Genomic DNA, 25627 nt, shown 5'->3' with positions numbered 1-25627 from the left:
CTATCTATCTATCTATATCTTTGTTACTTAAAATCACTTTCGGTGTCTCAGTCGGTTAAGCACCCCACTCTTTGATTTCAGCTCAGGTCACGGTCTCAGGGTTGTGAGATCAAGCCCAGCGTGGAGCCTGCTTAAGATTCTCTGTCCCTCTGCCACTCCCCACCCCCCAATCACACTCCAAAGGTGTATCTACATTTAGAGCAGAATTAGACTGGTTTATCTTTCCCTCCCAAATTTGACTTATACAGCTACTTTAAATATTATAGTCTCTAACGTTAATAAAATTAAGATACCTTAAACTGTTAAATATTATCATATATAGACCTCTTACATTTTCATAATACACAATAAAATGAGCAAAGTTTTTCTGAAAAATAGTCAACACTATTATTTCATATCTACAGAAATCGTAATGTTAAATGTTCCCAAAATGTAACTTTAGGTTCCCTACTAGATGTTCTTTAGCTAAAGTATTTTCTAAAGGCAGATGATTTTGGAAAAGTACACAAATTCTAACTGTATAATAAACAAAAATAGTACCATTTTTCATTTTTATATTTCTAAAGTGAAATTAAATATTTGAAAAGTAAAGTTCCTGAAAAATCTTACCACTAAGTGCAACAATCCATTTCATAGAAAAGCTAAAGACTGATTTTATCAACTGAAACATGGAGTTTTTAGGGCTGAAAGATTGGTAATATTAAGAAATTCAATGTGCAATAAGTAGCAAATGTGTGAGTAAATATAATCTTATCCATGAAAACTGACAAAAGTATTTTCCTGGCCCAACAGCTAGCTACTGAAATCTGGATCAGAAGCCAGACAAGAGATACATGGTTTGTTGGGCTTTTTTTTTTTTGGCTGTGATACAAAAATAAGCCTTAGGAACAACAATTTCTGTTCTTTCTAAAACAGATATACCATTAGATAATGAAAAATTTAAGAATCTCATGTTTTTAAGTTTGCAAACTAATAAACATCTTCACATAAATAACTAGAGAATTTTCAAAGATATTTATCAGATGAATATGCAATAGCTATTTATTTTAATAAAAATAGCTTATATTTAAAAGAAAGTAGAATATGAGGCCCCACCACAAAAGCAAACAACTTCAGAAACACTTAACAGACTTACTGTCTCATCTTGATGGGAATTTATCTTGATGTGAATGTTAATAGTTTTAATAGGCCCTTGCTATTTTTCCTGTAAGTTACTACAATACTATTTTTTCCTCTATTTTCAATACAGTTTTCAGATGGCAGTGGATAAAAAAATACTCTATGTAACAGAAAATGATTCTATATATAATATTGCTAATTTAAATATATGCCCACATGCATATGCAATTTCTAAAAGTTAACTTTTTTTCCCAAAGAAGCCATCCAGCAAGCAAAAACCAATGCACCTGTTAATGATCCCACTCAATTTCCTTCAGAAAACCAAAAACCGAACAAAACCTGAAAACATTTTTCATTCTAAAACACTACTAAAAGAAATTAACTATTCTTTAGATTAAGGCAATTAAAGTTAAGTGAGCAACATAGTATGTGAGCAGACATTTTCTCAGGGTATGCTGGTTCCTGGACGGCTCCAAAAGCTTTTCAGCTAACTTTACAATCACAGCAATTACCTCTCTGAGACAATACTTAATGAAGACTACAGACCTAGGCAACTATTTAAAAAACATTTAGAGGTCAAATTTTCTTATCAAGAAGCCAATGTATAATTTCGTAACCACAAAACAAATTCTCTCACACACACAGACACACCCACACCTTTAAGCAACTTTCCACATTAATAAATTATGTAGATCACCTTTTACCTAAGGGAGGACTATGATAATGACAGTAGATGCTATAGTTCGGCACTTCTGGGAGATCTCTTTAAAACAGTGATATAGTTTTATCCCATTAACAACAAAGCAACCAAACAAACAAACAAACAAACCTCCTTGTATAAAATCATAAAATCTCTGGTTAAAACTGCCCTCAGAACAACTTACTTTAATTCCCAAACTTAAAGCAATAGAAGAAAGGACCATGCAGCTTAAAGACTGAAAGTATTAGTTAGCAAAAGCAGAAAGGGAACCCACATTGCCAAGTTCCCTTTAGATGGCCCTTTCAGAGTAGTATATCCTTGTGTTTTATGTGGGAAAGATGGCACCTATGTATTCTGCTAGTTTTTGTGAGTGATCAGCTCCAGCATTTTGTACCATAGTGTGGTGGTCTCTGCTTGGGTGGAACTTCTTTACTGACCATCATGTATGATAGTCTTTCTTCTTAAAATCTTAAATGTCACATTGATGTACCTGATTAAATGATGTGACCTTCCTGTAAGGCCCATGCATTGAGTCATGGTTTCTATAGTGAAAATATATTCGTTAAAAAAAAAAAAAAAAGAGGAAGATACCATACAACTGCCTTACTAATATAGTCACAATAACAGAAATCTAGTCAAGTAAGATTTTTTCCCCTAAGAAAAATCTCTTGGACAACAGCTTTACTTAATCTCTTCTTGTTCCCAACAAAAATGTGTAACAATTCACCATGGACATCCATATAACAATATGGGCACACTTAAAATCCACTATGTTAAAGCATTCATTGAACAAATTAATTTTATCCATAAAAAATATGATGACATCATAGACATCATTGTTTTAGGATCCTTTCACAAATATCTTAGGAAGGTATTTGGACAGTGATTGATTTCAGCCATACTATTTACAAATAGGGCTCCCATTGCCTAGTTTGTGTAGCCTCATGATAGCTCACTTATTATTCAGATGAAGATTCCTGGGTTAAACAATGCCTTCACCTGGACCAGAGAACATGCTTTGATAAGACATGAGGTAGGTGTTCTGGTCTTTGTCTATGGTTTTGACTTGGCTTAAAAATTCTCTGCTTCATATAATGCTGTTTCAATTTTGAAAATAAAAAGAAATCAGTTTAGAGAGACTTTATACTGGCGATATGTTCATTTGTGGGGACAAACTGAATTACAATTTGAGGCAGCAACAGAATAGCCAGAAATAAACAGTAAGCAGGTTCTGAGGTAAGACTTTTTATGATGGCCTAGATAGAGGTGCGAAGGACATATATTCAGCTAGGATGTGACTGTATATGTTCGTTAAAACATCAAATGTCTTTGATCTTCACTGAAATTAAATCAATTCAATATGGTGACAATGATTACTTCGTGATGATCAGAAGATCTGACTGGCTGTTGATGACATCACAGGAACTGCTGGGACATGTTCCTTGTATATAGTTGGTTACATGTGTCTTTGATAAATAAAAATGTGGAAATATTAATATTACTTAATAATGTAGTTTAGATTTGAAGATAATCTTAAGATAGTAATCTTTAACAGGAGGTAGGGTTAGAGGGAACACCAAAGGCAATTTTTTTCTTTTCTGCCTAGGAATTTATGACAATGTGCATAGAATTTAACCTAATATAGACAAGTATAAGTAGAAAAATGATACTTTAAGTTATCAACAGTAATAGAAAACACCTCATGCTTCATACATTTTAGCCTAGTGACTGATATCTAGAAGTCAGAAAACATATGGTAAACAGAACTCACACAATCAAAATACTTTAAAAACTTTAAGCTAACACAGAAGGTAATACTAAATCTATTTTCAAAAACTTGGAATAGCTTTCATGGACAGTGAATTAGGACATTTGGTTCAGAATAGCATTTGTTTTTAATCATTATGTTTGGGTTGGTATTTTAAGTATGAATTAATTTTGAACTTTCAAGGATATTAACTGCTATTTCTTAAGTTAATTTTTAGAAAAAAATGGAAGCAGAAAAATGTCTTACCTAATTCAAATAATCCATTATACTCCCTGAGCATATAAGGTACCCCCTACTGAGTGGGTAATAGCTACTAAGTTTCAGTCCTACTCTAAATTTTGTTTCATGAAAAATTAAGATTTCATCTGTCATATTAGGTTAAACTAAAGCTACCAGATAAGAGTCATGTCAAACTGGATTACATTTTGAAGTCTATAATAAAAATAGATCCAGTACTCCAGTGCTCCTTCTTTTTTATTTTTAGGAACTATAAAAATAACTATTTTTAGCAGACTATTAGTTTTTCACTCAATATAGATTATTCTACTTTAAATTCTTTAAAATCCTCCTAAAATTCTGTGTTCAAAATAATGTTCAACAAAAACCAAACTGAGATCTGACTTGCACACAAATTGATTTACCACTTGAATCAAGAAAGATCGAATGACTTAGACAATGAAATGGTTAGTTCTATGTCAGCAGCAGAGGTGGTGGTAGTGAGCACCATCACTATCAGCATTACAGTATCTACACACCAGTTTCTAGGGAAATTCCACACACATTTATGTCATTTTTCTCAGAGCAGCCAGTTTTATAGAACACTTTCATTAAGTGGGTATTGCTAATGTTTTGGATTGAAATGAACAATTTAGCTACTTAGGCCACCCAAATTTGGCTACGGCAAAGAGGTTTTAAAATTTCTCAGACAAAATATTAGTGCATCACGATGAATCAAGTTGACACGAAACACTGTATTATTTCTGCCAAAACATGCAAGCTGTGACACTTACTACCTGTGTAACTTTGGACAAGTCACCAGAGGAAGAACCTCTGGCTCTCAGCTTCTTTATACTAAGATAAGGGTAATAACAGCAACCCTGTCTCTGGACTGTTAACAGGATTACAGACAGAGTTTAGAGAAACGCTTGACACATACTAAGCCCTCGATAAATATTAGTTGTTATAACTGCTTTTTTTTTTGGACATACACACACACAAATAAATAGAATTAGTGACTGTGTATGCTGCCATCTTTATTTATCATAATTACATTCTTGTTATTTTTTTCCCTCTGTCCTGAAATACATTAAATGCAGATGATTTGTCCACTTGGAAATTTTTATTTTAGTCACTGGGTCTCAAGACACTGAAGTTGTGTCAAGATGTTCTTTATTACTAAATTTCATTAAAATCAATCAACTCCTTGCAAAGTAATCAGAAAAGAGACAACACAGCATGCTAAGTGGTTTATTTTAGAAAAAATGACCACTTTATTTCTCTTCACAATCAAATAAAACAATCACTGTAACCATTAATGGTAATGATGCTTTAGTGCTTTTGGGTTGCAAAACACTTTCAATGCAATGGTGAAAGAGCTCCTCCTACCTTGCTTTTTCTTACTTTCAAAAGAACTCTCCATATAGAGAGACACATTTTTCTTTTTTTTTTTTGAGAACTATATTTTTCATGCCTGGAACACAAAGAGGGAAGCACCTACAAGCAGCAGCACTAATATTATTACTTTTGCCCATTTTTCTTACAAGTGGTTCAAGTAGGAGAAATGAAGTCCTTCTCTTTTTCTTCTACACAAATTCACAGAAAATCCAGAGAAATGATCATGTTTCACAAAAGCACTGAACATGCTTCAATTTCACCAGGAAGAAGGCCACCTGATTACTGTCATTTAGGCATTCAAATTTTGCCAGGGTTCTACAGAAAACTCCAGAGACTCATTCATCAAGCTCTCCCAAATCTCTCCCAAATCTCAGTTCCCCTGCCATGGAACTTTGTTTTTCTAATAGTGAATTCTCTCATGTGAAATCTCAATTTTGCAAACTGGCAACAGGAAAGTTTGATAGGCTAATCAAGGGAAGCAAAGTCTACAATATGGTAGCTTTCATGAAAACTAATGAAGGGAAACTTCCCTAAACTGGGGGTGGGAAGTTCAAGAGGGGGAGCTCTCAAATCCTCACAGGTGGAGGCTATCTATTTTACTGCTGTGCAGACAAGAGGAAGACAGGCCTACCTTTTCCTCCGTAACCCCTCCAGCAGTCCAGTTGATGAGAGGCTGTCACAACTCAGCCAGTGAGAAGTCACCATCCTTTCAAATTCCAGTTTACTCTGATGGACATTTTGTTTCTAATAGCCTTCTCAACTTCTAGCTTTCCTCCACAAAAGAATGTTTTTCTCCTTTATTTTCCAGACTTGCCTATGGTTTTGCCCTAGCTTGCTTGTCCCATGCTGCAATTCTCTGCTAGTCTCAAATAAACCTATCCTTTGCTGGTAAAACAACTGGCAGTTTTACTTTTTTTTTTTAATGATAGTCACACAGAGAGAGAGAGAGAGAGAGAGAGAGGCAGAGACATAGGCAGAGGGAGAAGCAGGCTCCATGCACCGGGAGCCCGACGTGGGATTCGATCCCGGGTCTCCAGGATCGCGCCCTGGGCCAAAGGCAGGCGCTAAACCACTGCGCCACCCAGGGATCCCCAGTTTAATTCTTAAGGTGGGTGAACAGTTCTTTCACCTTCAAAAATCACTATCTATACAGAATCACAGGTTTTTGAGCCCTGAAAGAACTGGGCCTTAAAGGTATTTTATAAACAGCAAATAATCATAATCATAATAAGAAAAGAAGTGATTTTTCAAAATTTAGTCACCTTAATAATATTATTAAAGAGGTCAAATCCAGTGACACTGAACATGGCCCACCATTCTTATTTAATGTTCCATTTATTAAGCAACACTCAATGCTATCAAGTGACAGGCATTTCTTGGCACTGAGGAGCTTGTAGTCCAATCAAAAATAATGTATTCCTAATCCTCTGGAGCATGAGCCCAAGATCTTTGCTTTATAAAACCAGGATTACAACACTGAACTCCTCTCTGCCTTTAAAAATATGAACTTTTGGAAGAAAAAGTTTACAAAAGAAATTAAATTAAAAATGATAAGAAAACTAGAAAAAATAAAAGAGCAGGAAAAGACTATAATTCACCACTTAAACAAAATGCTGGGAGACAAATATGAAGAGAACAAGCTTTTTGTTATAGATTGGCCTCTGCAGCAAAGTTCAAAACATGGCTCTGCTCACTCCAGATGTCAGTTGTGAATGACATCAGGAACAGACCCTACAATGTTAGTTTCAGGCTCATCTAAACTTTTCTAGCACCCTTTGAGTCTTGATATTATCTCAGGTCTTATCCCACCAGGGTCCAAATCCCCAGGAGGCTTGGAAATCCCCACATGCATGGATATTACCCCCATATATGCTCATTTCAGCTCAAACACTGTATGACAGCCCTACTAGAAGTTTCTACAAAATAGGCAATCTTCTTTCTGTACCAATTATAAATTTCTTTTAATAAAAAATTAAAAAAATTATTCTTCTAATAGAAATAAAAATACAAAATAAAATTTTTCTTAAAAAAAACAGTAAAAATAAAGAATTCCCTACCTTGAACACATTAAGCTGTTGGTTAATTGTCTCTGTTTCCATACCAACAGGGCCTTGAGACTCTTCATGTTCTTCAGCCTTCTGAAGCAGAGTAGAAAATTCCTTCAGTTTGCTGTAGAATTCTTCAAGACGTTCAATTGTCCCTTCCACCTGCTCTTCTCGGGCTTGTGCTCGGTCCAGTAACTTGTTGCACTGTTTGCTTAAAGCTTCTAAGTCCCTTTTGATTCCAATGAGATCTGGTGAGGTCTCTTCCATGGCCAGCATCATCTTGCAGGTTTTATTAGCATTGTCATTGCTTGCTATTAGGGCTTCCAGTTTCTTCAGAAAGGCTTTAATAGCCTCCTTCTGCTTTTGCAATGTTTCTACATCTCTCCCCACTGGGGCCATGCTATCTAGTTCATCATCAAACTCTGCAAACTGAGAAAACATTTCTCGGATGGTATTCTGGAAATGCCCAATGCCCTGCAGTTTGGTTTCCAAGAATGAACACCTTTCATCAACCTGCTGACTCAGTGCACTATGTTCCTGAACTAAGGATTCTGATTGTAATAAAACATCAGAGGTTCCCTTTGAGTCTGAGGCTTCTACCACAAGGTCCTGGGCAAGTCCTTTGACCAAATCTACCTGATGCTTCAAAGTCTGAAGTCCCTTCTGCTGGGTCTGCAACACGCTCAGGTACTTGTTACTATAGGCCTGGGGTCCTAAGGAGTCATGGACATCCAGCTGTTCCTTTGCACACTGAAGCTGTCTTTTAGCTTCTTTAGAAACTTCTTGAAATTCTTTAAACTTCTGGGCCATGTTCTCCAGAGAGAATTTCTTACTGTGAAGTTGTTCAGTGACCATGTCTATCTTCTGGATCAGTGATTTATTCTCATCTGTAATCACCTCTTTATCTACCTCACAGACACTGAGCAAGCTATTGGCTGCATTATTAAGCAGTTCTACCATTCCCAAGTGTTGGTTCATTTCCTTCTGCAGAGACTTTAACCTGGCAGTAGAATTCTCTGTTTCAGTGGGATCCAAGCAAAATTTTATTTCCTCCAGGTTATTTTGACATTTGTCTATCCATGGCCGGAGGGTCTCTACATGTTCTTTATACTTGAGGGCTTTTTCCAGTGAATCTTTTACTTTGTCTTCTCGTTCTTTCACCTGCTTATTAAATCCATCCCAACTGGTTTTAATTGTGTTAAGTTGTGACTGTAAGGCTGCCTTCTCAGACCCTTGTGTTTTTAATAAGAGATTTTCACCTTCCGCAATGGTTTTTTCATAGATACTAGACTGAGCAGACAACATTTTACTGAAGTCCTTCTGGTCTTTAAGCAATGACTCCAAGACATCAAGTTTGGCTGATATTGGCGGAGAACTATTTTGCTCTTCTTTCTTTGTATCCAGCCAAACCTGAAAATCTCGGGACATTTGCTGAAATTGGTGAGAGCTCGCACAGGCTGATTGGAGGTGCTGAACATGATTCTCTAAAAATGAAATCACAGACATGTTTATTTTACATCAAAATGTAGTCCAGTCTATGAAAAGCCAAGAGAAGAACCACCAAATAAATGTACGGAATGGTCTAAAAGGAAGATGCCTCTTCTGCTTGTGTGGTTTTTCCATATCACAAAGGCACCATGTGGCACACGGGAACTGCATGGGTTAGGGTTCTGGTTCAGCCTCTCGAGAGCTATTAGACCCTGGACAAATGATGAAACCTCTAAGTCTCATCTCCCCAACTCTAAGTTGGCAAAATTAATAGAAGCTGTTCTGGCAATTAAATGATAGAATATGTAAGGTTCTTAGCTCAATGCCTGGCACATAAAAGTGGTCATAACAAGTAATCATCATCATTATCATAAAGAGCTAATATTATCAATATCCCGTCAAAATAAAGGGGTAGGACCGAAATGGTTAGTGCTATGATCAATAAATAAACCCAATCAATTAGTAAAATATAAACTATTTGCTAATTGCAAGGCACTTAAGGTTACTTTTCAAACAGAACAAATGTAGCAGCCAAATGTGCTCTTCTTTGGCAGGCCCGTCTAATAGGCTCACTACTCACTACTGCCACCTCTGACACCTACTGGGACGTCTGTGCCAGAATCAGGGCCACAGCAGGTGAGAGAAGAACACAGTGCCAAGTGCTTCTCTTTCACACATTTCTCTAGAAAAGCTTTCTGTGACAGAATGAAACAAAGTAACTACAGATGAGTAACGGGCAGCCTTTTTAATAACCGTATTCACCTGTTTTTCTGGTGCAATGAAACTGTCACATGGCAAGAACATAAATTTACATCTTTTAAAAACCAGCTTGAAATACCTGAAATTTCAATGGGCCTTGGTTTTGCCAACTATTTGTGCAGCACTGCCCTACTGCTGCATCTACACATGGACACAGAACCACTCTCTGTGCTCAGGAGAGTGCCCCTCCTTCATCTACACTTTCAAGGAGCACAGATTCTCTTCAGGATGCTAGATTCCTGGCAGAGGCCTGGAAAGAGGTACTACATGATCTCCATTTCCAGGAAATACATGCATTAAAAGAGGACAGACAAACCTGCTTTTTGTTCAATATCCTTAAATGATTTCAAGATGCCTTCTAGTTGCCTACTAAGTTCTGCTTTCAAGTAATCTTCCTTAACCAGTGCTGACAAATCCTCACAGAGGGCCTGGGCCACTTTTATCTGCTTCATTTCCTGCTCTAGTTCCTGCTTCAGTTTTTGGGCTGCTTCCAACTGCTGGTTCATAGCATCAGGGTGTGTGCTCACAGCCACACTAATGCTGACTTTATTATCCAAGTCACTCAGTTTATCAGAAAGGCTTCTCAGCAGGCTTTGATACTGTGTGCTTTTAACAATGGCTTGGTCAATCCAGTCACATCTGTCACTCAATTGTCCTGTTAGGCTGTCCCACTTTTGGGTCACAGCTGCCAATTGCTCTTTCACAATCCCATGGAAAGAAGGGTGTTCACCAGGTTTGCTCAAAATGCCCTGACCAGCTGCTGTTAGCTGTTCATACTGAGTTTTCCGAGTATCAAATTCTTGCAGCAGAATCTAAGGCAAAGAGATAACGAGGGTAAATAAACACACAAGTTATTGGATAATTAATTCTTTAAAACAGAGCTCTAAGTTTCTAAACAGACAGAAATGGTATTTATCTATCTAGTTTTTATTTTTGTTTTTAAGTTCCTGTTTTCCTAGTTTTTATTTCAAAGGCAGGGCAACAATCTTAAATTAATCTTAAGAGCGATGGTGCTTCGAAGAGATAAGATTTTGTCTAAAATCACATCCCTTAAGGGGGAAAAAAGAGGAAAGTAAATATGGAAGTCTGGGCAGAATGAACAACTGATGTACACAACGGGAAGCACTACTGCTGGACAAGTTCATACCACACAAACATCAAATTTTTATTTTTCCACTTGTAGTTTTCTCTTTGTAGACTGTTTTAAATGTTCTATATTTTATACGAAAGGAAATGTGCAGCACTAACAGTGTTAGAATACATTAACTGATGGTGCATTATTTTTACAATTTTTAGATATAAGGTTTATTGACATTTATAGTCGCTAATAAATCATGTTGCTCAGAATGTGCAGGCTCAACATTTATCTCATCATACAATGAATAATCCAGAAAAGTCCCTTTTTTTTTTTTAGTATATTTTACCTATCTCAGAGGAGACTACCAAGGCTAGGGACAATTATTTCTTCCTAAATATTTATTTATATCTTTTGTTTTTGTTCTCTTCAGATTAAGAACATACATGAGCTAGGACATGTTGACTCTCAATGACCAAGACTGGTTTGTATTTTCAAAATATAGAATTAGCCAAACTGCTCTAATACTATATTTAGATGTAAGGAAATTCAACAGAGCTTTTGATACTACATCTAACTTATATTTCAGGGACTTTTTTTCTCCTTGAGATTCATCTGCTTTATAATTAGACTAGTCTAACCCACTGTGTTTCAAGGTTTACTCTCTGTTTCTCTTATTCTTTCTCCTCTTTTTATTCTGTCTCTCCACCCCTCAGGGGTGTATTGCATGAGTTTTACAAGTTTCATTATCTTCTACCACAATCAAAATGAATAAAACCTCAAAGGAGTAATTTCTAAACAATAAAAACCACATAGAAGCTTCTCATAAAAATGTTATTACTTACACAATCACATTAATATTTCAAAGAAGGCCCTTTTAACAGGGTCTGCATAAACCACAATATGACTGAAATGATCAAGGGACTTGACCCACTCATGGGCTCAGGAGACTGTTCTGGGATGCCTCCTGGTTTTGGTTCTCTGGGGGGTCTCCCACTAATCTCAAGATAGTATCTTATGGCCATCTGAAACATTACAAATACACTTCAAGGCAGTTTAAGCACATACTGTTCAAAGCTAATGTGTTTATAATGAAAACATTTATCTTGTTAAGTCACATGACACTCACCTGCACCTGCTGCCTTTGTGTATTTAGCATATTTGGGTCAATTGACAAGGGCCCAAGAACACTGACCATCAGTTCTTTTTCCACAAGCCACTGTTTTAACTGAGCTTCTACAGTCTGGAATTGGGTTAGGTTATTAGAGGATTCTTCCAGTTTTTGTTGTCTATCAACTGTTAATTGATTGAGTTCTTGCCACTTAGAATCTAAAAGAAAAAGATAAAAGATGAAAGTGGTGTTTGGTCTTTATCCATTTAACATCACTGTATGTGTGAAGACCTCAGGGTATGACTCAAAATGATACAGAATGGCTATCATTCTATCTTTGCAACTCTTCTTACGCAGTTGATTAAAGCCTAATCTAAGAGTTAATTGCATTTAATGATATAGATTTTATGGTCCTGGAGCTGTGTGTCAACTGAAGTTTATGAAGATAAACTGGAATCTGACTTTAGAAGGTAATGTAGAAAATGGAATGAATATTCCTTAAGGCAGACAGGATCCAGAGAGACCTCACTTCTTCTAGAAGTCTACAGTCTGTTTATTCAACTATAACTGATTAACTAGAACAAGGAACATTAATCCTTTCTTTTAATAGTAAATCTTCAATGATCAGTGCTGGACAAATGATTCTCACATTTGTGTATCTATGCCCATTCTCTTTTATTCAAATCACACACAATGACAACCAACTGCTTGAAAGTTACAAGTTTAGGAAATCTCACTAACCCTCTAAACATTAAACACACACACACACACACACACACACACACACAACTTTTTATTCCTTTTTATTTTTTTTAAATTTTTATTTATTTATGATAGTCACAGAGGGAGAGAGAGAGGCAGAGACACAGGCAGAGGGAGAAGCAGGCTCCATGCGCCGGGAGCCCGACATGGGATTCGATCCCGGGTCTCCAGGATCGCGCCCTGGGCCAAAGGCAGGCGCCAAACCGCTGCGCCCCCCAGGGATCCCCACAACTTTTTATTCCTATCAAAAGTGATTATTTTTCTGACTTCTAGATTTCTTTGAAAGGTTATTCTCTCTTCCATGTCACTAAAGTGCAATAATTCAGAATGTTCTTTCATGATTCTCTTAACTCTTATCTCCTTGGTTATAAAATCTTCAGTATATCCTTTACATTCCTAGTGCCCTAACTCCATTTTGGTCTTCATCATGTTTTGCCTACACTAGTGTTTCTCAAATTTCACCTGCATTACAATCACCCAGAAGGATTAACACAGGTTGCTGGGCCCCATCCCCCAAATTTCTGATTATAGGTCTGAAGTGGAATCTGAAAGTTTGCATTTCTAGAAAGTTCTCAGGTGATACTGATGCTGTTGATCCCAGGAGCACATCTTAGAGAACTAGAGTCCTAGACTATTCTTCTCACTCCCTGTAATTAGTATTTCTCAGCTGCAGCCCATTGGGTTCTAAAATAATTTCCTTAAAACAATCATTTAAGTATGTTGTTTCTGGGCTCATACTGTTTAATAACTAACTTCTCACCACCTACATGATAAAATATGAAGACTTATGCCTCACATTCAAGGGATCCCACAAACTGGCCCTAGTCTAGTAATATTAGAGGGTCTGCACCCTGAGATGAAACCTCTAATCTGGTCCTGTTTACCCTACCGCTATCATCCAAACAGGCTTCTGCTTACACAAGCCCCATACCTAACATACTCTACTTCTCCGTACATCCCTGCTCTAATCTTCCATCACAATTCCACCTGACTTTATGTCTCTGCTAGAAAGCCTTTCCTGCTCTTTCCACCCTTAAGACAGTATGCTCCCTGAGGCCAAGAGTTCTTGAGCAGCAGTTTAACATATTAGTCACTCAATAAACAGTCACTGATGGGTGTGATTAGTTGACCTGACAGATTTTTTTCATCTAGCACAATACAATAAATGGCTAGTTTTAATAGAACATAACCCCTGAAACCTTACCTAATGACATCATTCTATATGGCATGTTCTAGTCAAACAAAATCTGATGATAAAATAATTCAATTCAAATAATGAATTGAAAGAGAGAAAAATAAAAATTTTTAGGAAGCTCATTCCTCACTCTACCCCTATTCTAAAATGTCTTGATAATACTGCCCCAAGTAATTCTGATTATCCCAGGTGAGAGCCACTGAATTAGGAACAAATTAATTATAATACAACAGGAAAGGAGTCTATAGTTGGATTAGGTATACCTTTGAACATTAAGGTCCCTCACAATAATCTTTTTTCAAACTAAAACATACTTAACAGATTTCTAACATATCTGACCCTATTGGAATCACAATATTTAGCTCAACATAATGGAACAATTGAAAGTAAAATAACTCTTATTATAATTGTAGTAAACACAGAGCACTTCCTATGTGCCAGGTACAGTCTGTCTGACCTATACACACATGAATTCACTGAATTCTCCAAACAATACTATGAAGTAGGGAAAATTAGTACCATTGTCTTACACATATTTTCCAGAGCATTATATTAATGGGAAGGGGTGATATGATAAGACTTGTGAAGAAAATTCTGTTTATGAGAAATAGTTTATATAGGGACCAGATGGAGATGGGAGGATAACTCTGGGTAAAGAATGAAAACCACCAGACTTCTGTGGGGAGTTACTTTTTAAACTTGACTGGGGAAGAAAAGAATAAAGTAGGGGCTAAATAAGTCTCAGAGGGAACTCCAGGAAGGAGAAGGGAGCCTACCTTTTCCAGACAAGAAAAGTTATATAAAAGGAATATTTAAACTAAAATGTAATAAAGCATAAAAAATAGAAACACCAAATATCAAGTAAAAAATAATAAAAACATGGTACTTGATGTACAACATTTTATTCACTAGTATCTACCCTCTTCATAAAAATAAATTTGGTTACGGTGTTTAGCAAGAAAAATACAAGAGATGTCCAGTCTCAGCACAATATAATTTGAAATGACACTTTTAATTATACAGCATCTTAAACATGAAATATTAAAGCAAATTCAAATATAACTTAGGCTGGTGGATACATTTTGTTCTGATAAAGACTGTGATTAAAAAACAATTGCACTTCTTTCTATTCATGGACTCTGGGTAAGTGACATAACATACCAATTTCTGTCAACATCTGTTTCCATTTGGGGGCCTCAGGAGTGTCTGGGTTCTCCTCCAACAGTTCTGTCAATTTGTCTTTCAACTCCTGCACTTTGTTTACATTTTGCTTCAGTTCTGCCTCAAATGACTAAACAAGGGGAAAAAAAACTATGTTACACTCTGTCAACATCAAAAAACAAAAACACAATTATAGTAGATAAAAATATACACTGTTGAGTGGTGAAGTGGGTGAGGGACTGAAATTCAGCAGTTATTCTCCTTTCCTCTTAAACAGTCTTCAACCATTCCTGATAAAGGAATCCCAAAGAGAAACACTACACTATGGAGAAAATGACTCTAGTCTCCAGTAGCTAGGAAGAATTTCCCATTATTCTCAATCATATCCCTTTGGAAAAAAGGAAAATGACATCAATAATACTGTAACATAAGAAAATCAGTCTTGATAAAGGCTGCCAGGTTTGAGAATCCATTAATGAATCAACACTTTTCTGGATAAGAATTGTAGAATTCAAATATAGACAGACATTTTTGCCATTATTGTCACAAGGTAAAATCATTTCCCCAACCTTGTCAGTTGAAGAAAGAAAGGCCATCTATTAAAGAAAGGGAAAGTGTGAGCTACTCTATTTTTTTTTAAGATTTTATTTATTTATTCATGACACACACACACACACACACACAGAGAGGCAGAGACACAGGCAGAGGGAGAAGCAGGCTCCATGCAGGGAGCCTGATGTGGGACTCGATCCTGGGTCTCCAGAATCAGGCCCTGGGCTGAAGGTGGCGCTAAACCACTGAGCCACCTGGGCTGCCAGAGCTACCCTATTGTATGTTGGACAGAAAAAATCCCTAATACACTGAACTAAATCTTTTCCATAGGTGTTAAAATCCCACACTTAACCTGATTTAAAGGTGGCAAAGCTGGGGTGCCCAGCTGGCTCAGTCAGTAGGAGCATGAGAGTTGTGGGTTCAAGCCCCACATTGGGTATAAGGATTACTTAAGAATAAAATCTTTTAAAAAATAAAGGTGGCAAAGTTGCTTACACCTAACAGATTATTCGTCATTATAATGCGCATGTAAAATAGGTGATGACTGTTATCTTTTTACAGAAAAGGCACATTAAAGAAAACTGGCACATTATTTGCTGAAGGTCATAAAGGTGGAAATCAGAACATGGTCCTGACCGCCAGGTCTGGGATCTGGATGCCAGCCCATTCTCTTGCAGATCTTCAGTAAAAGTATTCACAGAATATACCTTATTCTGCTCAACTTGAGTCTTTACAGCTTCAGTATCTGTAGGTGTAGGTGCCTGGTGCCACTTTGCCGCAGTCTTGTTCATCTTCTGTAGCCACTGCATCATTGAGCTTGATTCTTCCTGGGCCTTTTGCAATTTGGATAGTTTAGTATTCAGTTCAGCTATTTTGTCCTTAAGTAAAAGGCCAAGATCTTCATAACCGTGGCTTATGTCAGTCATATCCTTTTTAATGGATGTTAATCCTAAAAGTAAAAAAAAAAAAAAATCAGATGGATACATTTTCAAGACATTTAGAGTAGGGTTCTAGAAACAAAAGTTTCTTCATAGGATATTCCCTTCTATTTTGTCCATTTTAAGCCTACTATGGTAAAGTCATATAATTTTTTTTAAAGATTTATTTATTCATGATAGACAGAGAGAGAGAGAGAGAGAGAGAGATTAAGAGAGAGAGGCAGAGACACAGGCAGAGGGAGAAGCAGGCTCCATGCACTGGGAGCCCGATGTGGGACTCGATCCTGGGACTCCAGGATCACACCCTGGGCCAAAGGCAGGCACTGAACCACCAAGCCACCCAGGGATCTCCAAAGTCATAGAATTTTTAGAACTATCTCATAATAATGCCATTTAATAACAAACTATTTAGGTACATTGCATAATACAAGTAAAATGAAAAAGAGATTTTCAATGGAATGGAAAATGAAACCATGAAATGCTATGTATTAATTCCTTAGGAACCAAACTCAAGAAAATAACTCAACGTTATTCTAAGTGACAAAATATCTTAAATTATTTAATCAAACAGAAGGAAACATAATCAAATACCAAACCAAACTACCAGATTTCACTAACTTCGGATGAACAAAACTGCGTGGAATGTTATATAAATATGATATTTATGGAGAAATGACTATGATATTAAATAGTATCATTTTAGGGGCACCTGGGTGGCTCAGTCAGTTAAGAGTCTGACTCTTAATTTCAGCTCAGATCACAATCTTGGGGTATGGAGTCGAACCCTGTGACAAGCTCCATGCTGGGTACAGAGTCTGCCTGAGATTCTTTCACTTTCCCTCTGCCCCTCATCTCAAGGTTGAAATTTCAATATAACGGTCTCAAGAAAGATTTTCTCTCATAAAAGAAAAAAAAAGTGACTATAATCAGTAAGTGCTTAAGGTTACTATTCACCTTTATTTGCCAAAATTTCTTGAGTATCTGTGGCTGTTCCTTCACCATTTAATATTACTCCACCTGCAAAAATATTAACACTGAAGTCATCATAAATTTCTACACTATTTCTACACATTAATAGTAGATGGCATTAAATCAAACCCCGTAGACAGTAATCATTTATAAATGTTATTAGTACTGGAAAATATAAAATACTGATTCAATTTCTAAATCGAATGAAGGTCCAAACTTTACAGTCCTTTCTGGTACATAAAATTCACTCTTAAAGTAGTAACATGATCACTTTAAACATTAGAGTTTAATAAGTTTAAATTATATATGTTAATCATTAAGTATTAATTATAAAACAATTTTTGTGATAAAATTGCTTTATTGTTATTTTTAGTAATAAAGTCTTTAAAACTCATGACTGACAGGCAACCCCTTCCTTACTTAAAAGATTTGAAAATTGTCTAGTACAGTTACATAGCATTATTATGGGTTTAATGGAAGCAGAATGAGGTAGAAAGACATGAAAAGTTAAAAGTAAAACAAACAAACCCTATTGCTAAAACCCACATTGTGTCAACACAGAGAGAGAAGAGCACAGTGGTTAGGAGTGCCTGGGCTTTGGTGTATGACTCACCTGAAATTAAATCCCAGCCCCACTAAATTCTAGCTGATGACTGGACAAATTAATCACCACCCCACCAAAGTGGGGGGGGAGGGATAATAATACCTAACTTGCAAGGCCATAGTGGGTATTAAAGACAGTTAACTGATTGCCTAGCAAATAAGAACTACTCAGTAAGTAGTAATTAGCACTCCTCTTTAATTATATAAACATCTAACCTTACTTCCTTTTTCATAAGCAGAACATTAAAAAATTCAATTAGACTTTCTCAGGCAAACATGCATTGGTTACCCATCTAAAACACAGAGACATTTTCCAAAACTAGCCACACGAGAAATATTTAAATATCTGAATCTTAATCTAAGTTTTGTCTCTTTTAAAAAAAATCACATACATTGGCATTTCAGTCAAAAATGAAAATATCCTGATTCAGGAATAATTCCTACTGTGCTTGGGAGCTATCAAGAGTAGGAAAAAAAAAATCCCACAACTTTTTACTCACTGCAAATCTAAAGTGGACCTAACGAACTAAAAACACAATAGAATTCCTTTAAAAAAAAAAAAAAACTTGACATTTCAGGAAATCTGATTAGAAGAGAAAGGAGAGATCATCACGCCATATATAATATGAGTATGCTCTGAAATGGGGTTAATAGAGTGGAATAAATGGTTGCAAGAGGCCCAGCTGGAACATCAGTCTCACAATAGGGCCAGCTGGGGGCTGGGCAGGGCACAGAAACCACAGAGGGTACTCAGAGACTCTCAGAATAAAGATATGAGATCTGCCTTTATCTGTTCCTGGATTTAAAAAAAACCTACCCTGATATTAACAATATAAATATGTTTTAAACCTAAAACTATACCCACAACTTAATTTTAGAATCATCACTTATACATGACTCTCCACTTCTGTTGAGTGGCTCAATCATGATTATGGTTTAGAGATGCTAGCTAACACGTTATACAATTGTTTTCCTTCAGAATAGTATATAAAATGAGGTAGACAGGGATTTTTAAAAATAGAGAGCTCCACTCCACAGAAAAGAGCTGTTCCCTTCCTTCCCTCACCTCTCCTTTCCCAAGAGACTAGGCTCATTTACCAAACATTTCAAGTAGAATTTGAGTTATTTCCATTAAAGTAAAAACCAAACTGGAATCTGATCTTTTCTTTTCCCCAATATAATGCTCCTTATTCTGACCTAATTATATGGCTACATTTTAACTGTAGTCTCTAAGAAAATGAACCATAAAAGGGATTTGAAATTTGACTAATACAGATACTCTTCCATGCGTGGAACATACTTTTAGGCCATGTATAGATGCCAACTTTCTTGTTACCCCCTCCCTTTGTATTTCTGAGGTTATTTTGCACATTAATTTAAAGACTAGGGGAGATGGACATAACATGGGTAGACCCAGTTCTTTGGGAGATCTGCCATGGATGTAAACAAAGCACATACCTGATTTCACTGCTGCTATTGCCTTTGCGGGGGTAGTCACAGCGCTGATTAGGTTACATAGTGAGATTCCACTGTTGTTTACTTTCTGAATCTCTGGTGTTTTTAAACTCCACTTTTCTTGTAATTTCTTGAGATATAAAAACACATTATTTTTCAGTCTTTATAATATTTTCAAAGTCACACATTATAATTCAATTTCTTAAACATATCTTAAAGCACTGATGACTGTGGATCTTGATTCGTGGGGGAGTGGATAGAAAAAAAGGCACCATGCCTAGGTGTTCCAACAGCCCAGGTGACTGTTAACACTGTTAGCGGTGAGAAGTAGGGTATAGTCCATCCTGCATTCTGGTCCTAGCCACAGTAGAAGTCAGGCTATTTCTAGCTGTCATGGGTTCCAAAGTAACTGTCAACTGTCAGTCTGAAAACTGCACTTGGTGTCAGTCACGTTATATGAAGAAATGTACTAGAAATGACTTTTTAAAAATGGGAGTTCAGAATTCTATGTAATAGTGAGTTTTAATCATCAAAATTTCAATGAATTTTTAAAAATATGTATCTCCACAAAGATGGAGTGGGGAAATTACCATAACTGCTCATAAGTTTTATGATTTGAACCAGATGACAAAAGATGTGTACACTATTTGTACTAGGGATTCAAATAACTTCTATCTTCAAATACTAGTTCCAGTGATATATCTGAGCTAGAGTTAAATGCTGAGTTGAAAAACAGGATCTTTTACATAATGTTATGAGAAATGGTATAAAAAAATCACAAACTAGAGATTTGTTGGAGAAGAAAATTTGGGTACTAGGACAGTCAGCCACTCACTATAAGTACATTTCTTTTAAAAAGCAAATTAACTCAAAGTTTGGGCTCTTCCTCAAAAGGATTAGAGCTATGTCATAATTTCTAAATATCACCAAAATATACTGAAGATAAATGGGGATGTAACTTATGTGATATTAGATAAAAGGAAACCACTAATAGCCTTTTAACCTCTCATTCCTCACAAGGGCAAAGAAGAAACTAGTAACAGATAATGATTCACCTTAGTTTTTTCCAGAGATTTTCCTAAATCCTCTGCACCAAAAGAAGGCTGCACAATGGGAACTCTTTCTGTTGTTTCTTTTATCCATGACTTCAATGACTTAACAAGGACTTGGAAAGCATCCATCTGTTCTTGACAAGAAGACACAGCTTCTTTTCTAGATAACAAAAATTATTGAAGAATTTGAGCCACAGAAAGAAAATACTCCATAGGAATAATTACTAATAAATAAATAATTATTCCTGTATCAGGCTTACAATTAAGAAAAAAAAAAAAAAAACTCTTCCCCATACACATTCTAACCATTGATAAAGGGAGGAAAGGACTCATAGGTGCGAAGTGAAATTAACTAAATAACTACTTTATTCCTTAGGCACACTCCATAGACAAAGACAAAAGCAGTTAAGAAATCTGTAGTCCATATGGTAATGGAACTCTATACTGCTACGTAAACCCTAAGGCTATATAAACAGTTTTAACATTATTTAGATTCAGCAAGCTTTGATCTGTCCACTTTATATGGTGCTTAATGCCAGCAGGCATAGAACCAGCAGGGAAACATTTACAAATCACTGATTTGAGAAAAACATCCCGCCACCTAGTGGTTACTACACAGCACTACAGTCACTTTAGTGGATGGATAAACCAGGTACTTCAGAGGGTACAGATTTAACTCTCCAAACATGACTGGGGTCCCAATAACTAAAGAATATTAATGATGACTGCCTCCCCCACAGATACTCAGAAAGCTCCACAGTGAACTAGATGGATCTTGCTGTAAACTAAGCACCATGGAGTGAGGGCACATGCCCAGCACATGAATTATGAGGACAGTTCCATTTGTTATGTGGATGGCATGTGGATGGCATGTGCACGTGTGGAATACTGGCACAGAAGAGTTCACTGCAGCTGGACTAATTACTGGTGACTATATGGTTTTAAAACTGAACCCTTCTGAAAATAAAAACAACCTAGGGTTTACCTAGGAAAATCAGGTATATCATTTCCATGCAATGTGAGTTAAATATTACGTGATAAAATGGAAAATGTAGCTCTGGAAGTAGTATATCTAGCACTCAAAAGTTTTAGGTAGAGAATTCTGAAGAAATGAAGAACAGGTAAAAGATAATTATTTTCTATTTTTGTAGAGTCTTTAGTAAAACTAGATGTATATTCTAAACTAACATGATATCAGAAATATAAAAGTCTAATCACAAGGTTTATCTCTATACAGCTTTTTAGCTCAACTCAGGTGCATTCTCTTGTTTTTTCACGGAGTCATTTCTTATCCACAACTCTTTAAAAAGTAAACTATTTTACAAAAAAAAAAAGGGTCATGAAAAACTATACTGAAATTATGCATTGTTTTTGAATTGAGCCCCAAAAGCAATGAACCATGAGTTATCTTTCAAGGTTATTTCTGCTTTTGCAAATAAAAATGTGGTCTTTGCCAAAGGCTTCAGAGACCATAATGATTTAGATTATTTTAGATTATATACACTACTACCACTATTTTTCTACATAATGATTTCTACTTTTGGTAAGAAGTATAAAATTCCTTTCCTAAATATTCTATCAAAAATGCACTTAATTTTAATAGAAAAAAATGTATCAATATAAAAGCATTTACAAAAAGTAGCCCCATGCTTATTCCTGAGTTTTGTCTCAGGTATCTACATAAGCAAATACAAATAATTCATTCTTTAATTATCAAGTAGACTAAAATCCACTAAATTCTTAAGTGGTGCTTACTTTTCTTTGATGGTAGTCTCCATTTCCTTGAACTTCTTTGACAAATTATTTGTTTTTTCAAAAACCAGAGCCTTATCACCTGGCAAGCCATGGCTGGATATCTCCTTCAGAAGGCTGTGTAAAACTTCAAGATCTTTCTTGTGTTCTAAGAATTCAGAAGTTGATTCCTACAAAGCATTTAGATATTTAATCAATCTAAGAGGTTGTTAGATCTTCAGATGGCATTCTATCAAGAGGTATGTATGGGACCAGAATGGCTTTACTTAGAATTTCACAGAAGAATGATCCTGCCTATGGCAGGTACTCTAAATAAACATGCAGTTAGGCTGTCTGAAAGAGAACACAGTAAATTAATTTAAAAATGCATTCTTTATAGTCTAACTCTTTGTGGGTGTAGCAGATGATACTTATCTTTAATATGTGGAAAGTGCACAAGGGAGAAATGGTTTCATTCCTAATCAGTGAGCTAAAGCTTTAAGAAGATGTATTTGGGATTTCTGAAGGAGGTAAGCATAGATCTTTACTAATCCATCAGCAATTAAAATAATGATTGCTAATTGTAACTCTAATACATGTCAAAGCTGGTCTGAAGTGTTCATATACTTGACCAACCTCGTGAATATTAAGGAATACATACCTGCATATATTGAGACAATTCAGTAACATCTTTTCCTGGCACATCTGTCTCAGTGAGAGCCTGAGTTTTTGTTTCTAAAAATGTTTGGAGCTTTTCTGAGAGGTTCTCAAAGAGTTCTACTTTGGTTTTGAGCTCCTCCATTTTGGCAAGTTTTTCTTTGTGTTTACGACTTGCTTCTGAAAACCGAACAGACAAGTCCTTCATCTTGGCTTGCAGTGAGGATGCAGTGGATGGATCTGTTGTTTCCATAAATTTCTTCACTTTTTCATTCATGGCATTTATACTGCTCTGACGACCTGTAATATCCTGTTCCAACATCTGAAATGAACCAAAAATTGCGTATGTTTTATAATGATGTTTACAAAGAATGTCACAGAGTGTTAAAAAATGACCATCCATAACAACATAATCTTGAACAACCTGTGACTAAGGGAAGTTAACTGCTGGGGCTGACTGACAAGTCTGATTTGTCCCTTGAGGAATACCATCTCAAATCTCTTCAAGACACAGTGAAGAACAGCTGGCAAGTTGCCAGAGCAAGGCAGGAGGCGGCTGCTACTCAGGAACCCCTGGGATCTAATGGAGCCTAGGGATTATCCATGGTCCTAATTTTTAAAAGGCTAGACAACGACAAGATTGATCTGATTAACCTCATGTGCAGCTGGCTGAAGCTATGATAAACAAGATAGGACTTCTGTATGTGTAAGCCCTCTATAATGAATTACATTCATGAAAAAGTATACAAAGCTCTATCTACACTTCTTCAGGGAAAAACTGTTTTACACACATGTCTTGGTGCAAGCACTACTTTCAACAGTTACACTCAAGAAACCTCTCTTTATCAAGTTTATCGTAAATTTACCCATTCTTGGAATTTTTTAACGTTTCTGCCCCCAACTAAAAGTGTCTTTTTTTTTTCCCTTTTAAATGTCACTTACAATGTTTTTACTGATCACATCCTGAAGAGCAGCAGAGTTTAAGGGCACTTGACCTTGCTCTTTCAGAGAACTTTCCACACTTCCCATCCAGTCCAGCATTTCATCCAGGCCATCCTGCACACTCAGCGAGCGGGTCAAGGTTATCTGAAGTTTTTCATTTCGTTCATTAACAGACTTGGACAGATCGTCATATCTCCCAACAATGTCATCTAGTCCAAAAAGATCAGGAAATGTTAACCACCAAGCTCTCTTTGCCCTATTCCTTTTCAAAAATTAACGAAGGCGAGTCATAAAATTTCCACACCAAAAATGGAAAAAGAAGTAAGTTTAACTGATAAATTCAAAATGCATAATCAGAGCACCATCTTAAACCTTAACAAAAGAAGAAAAAGATCGCAGTGGAATATAAAATATTGAAATTTTTGTTGAAGATTTTATTTATTTTTACACAGAGAGAGCACATGCCTACACAAGCAGGGGTAGCAGCATTCAGAGTGTGAGGGAGAAGCAGGCTCCCTATTGAGCAGGAGCTCGACATGGGGCTTGATTCCAGGACCCTAGGATCCTGACCTGAGCCGAAGGCAGATGCTTTACCAACTAGGCCACCCAAGCACCCCAAAATTGAAATATTAAAAAAAATAGTTGATATACATGCCATCTGCCTTTGAAAATAGATTTTTGGATGCATAAACATCTGAATTACCCTAGAGAAATGTAATTGGTCTAAACAGCCAATCCTTAGAGTAAATGCTGGATTTACTGACATTTCAAAATAGCCAACTTGATAACTCCATGGAAAAAAAGAAAAAGGTGACAGTCATACACAACTATTCTCAAGGATAACACACAAGCATAAAAAGATTTATCAAGAATTAACTTTTACATATAAAAATTATCTCTCCCTTGTATGCAACATGCCTTCTCTCTCCCCTCCTCCCTCTCTCTCACACACACAAACATATACTTAAGCCTTCATCATCCTTCACATTCTAAGCAAACCACTCAAATGCACAGAAACTGACAGATGCACACTTCATGAGAAAACATAAATATAATGTGAAAATAGATAATGAAAGTTCACTTAAAATTAGGAAGGTTGAGATTATACTTCTAAAATAAAAATAGATTTTATTTGAAAAGTTTAATAGCAGACCAAAGGGAAAATAAATAAGGTTAACAGAATAATCTATCTCAGAAGAGATTAATCTTTCTTTAAATTCTGAAGATTTAAGATGCTAAAAAAAAAACCACAAACCCCAGATTGTTCTAGCCTAGTTTTCAGTCAACTCTAAAGTTCTGTATTTACATCCTACATTCTGTACTGCAGACCTACAAGAAGTTCAAAGAACAATGATTTTTAATGGATTAATCTCTCTCTTTCTCTCTCTCTGGAATAATCACCAATTTATCACTTACTGTCCAATAATTTGAAAAGTATTTTAATTATTTCTGAATGGTTAGTTGGATCTACTGTATGTTCAGTTAGCAGAAAACTCTGACCGCAAATCCCCTCTCTTCAAGTGAAACATTTTACATGCTAAACAGATTGTTCATGTTACCCTGCTGATGCAGAGTCGCCCGTTTGAGAAGCAGCTCACGTGCTAATTTGGCCCATGGAACACAATCTATATATATTTTTTTGGAACACAATTATATAAGTAATATTTCTCTCTGATTGTTCTAATGTATCATGAGAAAACAGTTTGACAAATTTTCACTACATGAAGAGGTTTAGATAATTTTATGAGACAGTCATGTTCCTGTCACAGAACAGAATGAAGCCCTGAGAGTACAGACTGTGGGGGGGAGGGAGGGGGAGGTGTGCAGACAGGCAGGGGAATGCATTGAGTATGCACCAAGATGCTATCAGCAGACAAAACAAGCACCAAGGTCAAATATAAGCCCTTCTTTGAAAGTCACAGGAAAAGACA

General features: G+C 36.2%; 1 protein-coding gene and 1 long non-coding RNA gene across 34 annotated transcripts in view; one reads left to right on the top strand and one right to left on the bottom strand.

Annotated features, from left to right (window-relative positions):
- The window catches only part of DST (dystonin), a 480488-nt gene that overhangs the window by 82436 nt on the left and 372425 nt on the right, over positions 1-25627 (bottom strand). For all 29 annotated transcript variants that reach the window (XM_077903540.1, XM_077903549.1, XM_077903545.1 and 26 more), the window contains 11 exons: positions 23697-23905; positions 22759-23076; positions 22122-22288; positions 20370-20526; positions 19318-19444; positions 17242-17304; positions 16057-16298; positions 14798-14927; positions 11698-11897; positions 9810-10305; positions 7259-8730 (listed from right to left, as the gene is read on the bottom strand). In XM_077903540.1, coding sequence (XP_077759666.1) covers positions 7259-8730; positions 9810-10305; positions 11698-11897; positions 14798-14927; positions 16057-16298; positions 17242-17304; positions 19318-19444; positions 20370-20526; positions 22122-22288; positions 22759-23076; positions 23697-23905 — 3581 coding nt within the window. The remainder of the gene's footprint in view (positions 1-7258; positions 8731-9809; positions 10306-11697; positions 11898-14797; positions 14928-16056; positions 16299-17241; positions 17305-19317; positions 19445-20369; positions 20527-22121; positions 22289-22758; positions 23077-23696; positions 23906-25627) is intronic.
- Positions 19489-25627, top strand: part of LOC144317329 (uncharacterized) — a 49694-nt gene continuing 43555 nt past the window's right edge. For 2 of the 5 annotated variants that reach the window (XR_013383298.1, XR_013383296.1), the window contains exons 1-3: positions 19496-19829; positions 21107-21293; positions 22190-22357. This is a non-coding gene — a long non-coding RNA (uncharacterized LOC144317329). Of the gene's footprint in view, positions 19830-21106; positions 21365-22189; positions 22358-25627 lie in introns of all 5 variants that reach the window. The other 3 variants (XR_013383297.1, XR_013383299.1, XR_013383300.1) reach the window with 3 other exon arrangements.

The sequence above is a fragment of the Canis aureus genome, chromosome 7 (genome assembly GCF_053574225.1).
Source record: "Canis aureus isolate CA01 chromosome 7, VMU_Caureus_v.1.0, whole genome shotgun sequence".
In the NCBI taxonomy this organism is placed as follows: Eukaryota; Metazoa; Chordata; class Mammalia; order Carnivora; family Canidae; genus Canis; species Canis aureus.
The sequence above is the reverse complement of the archived record's forward strand: the minus strand, read 5'-3'. Positions and strand labels throughout refer to the sequence as shown.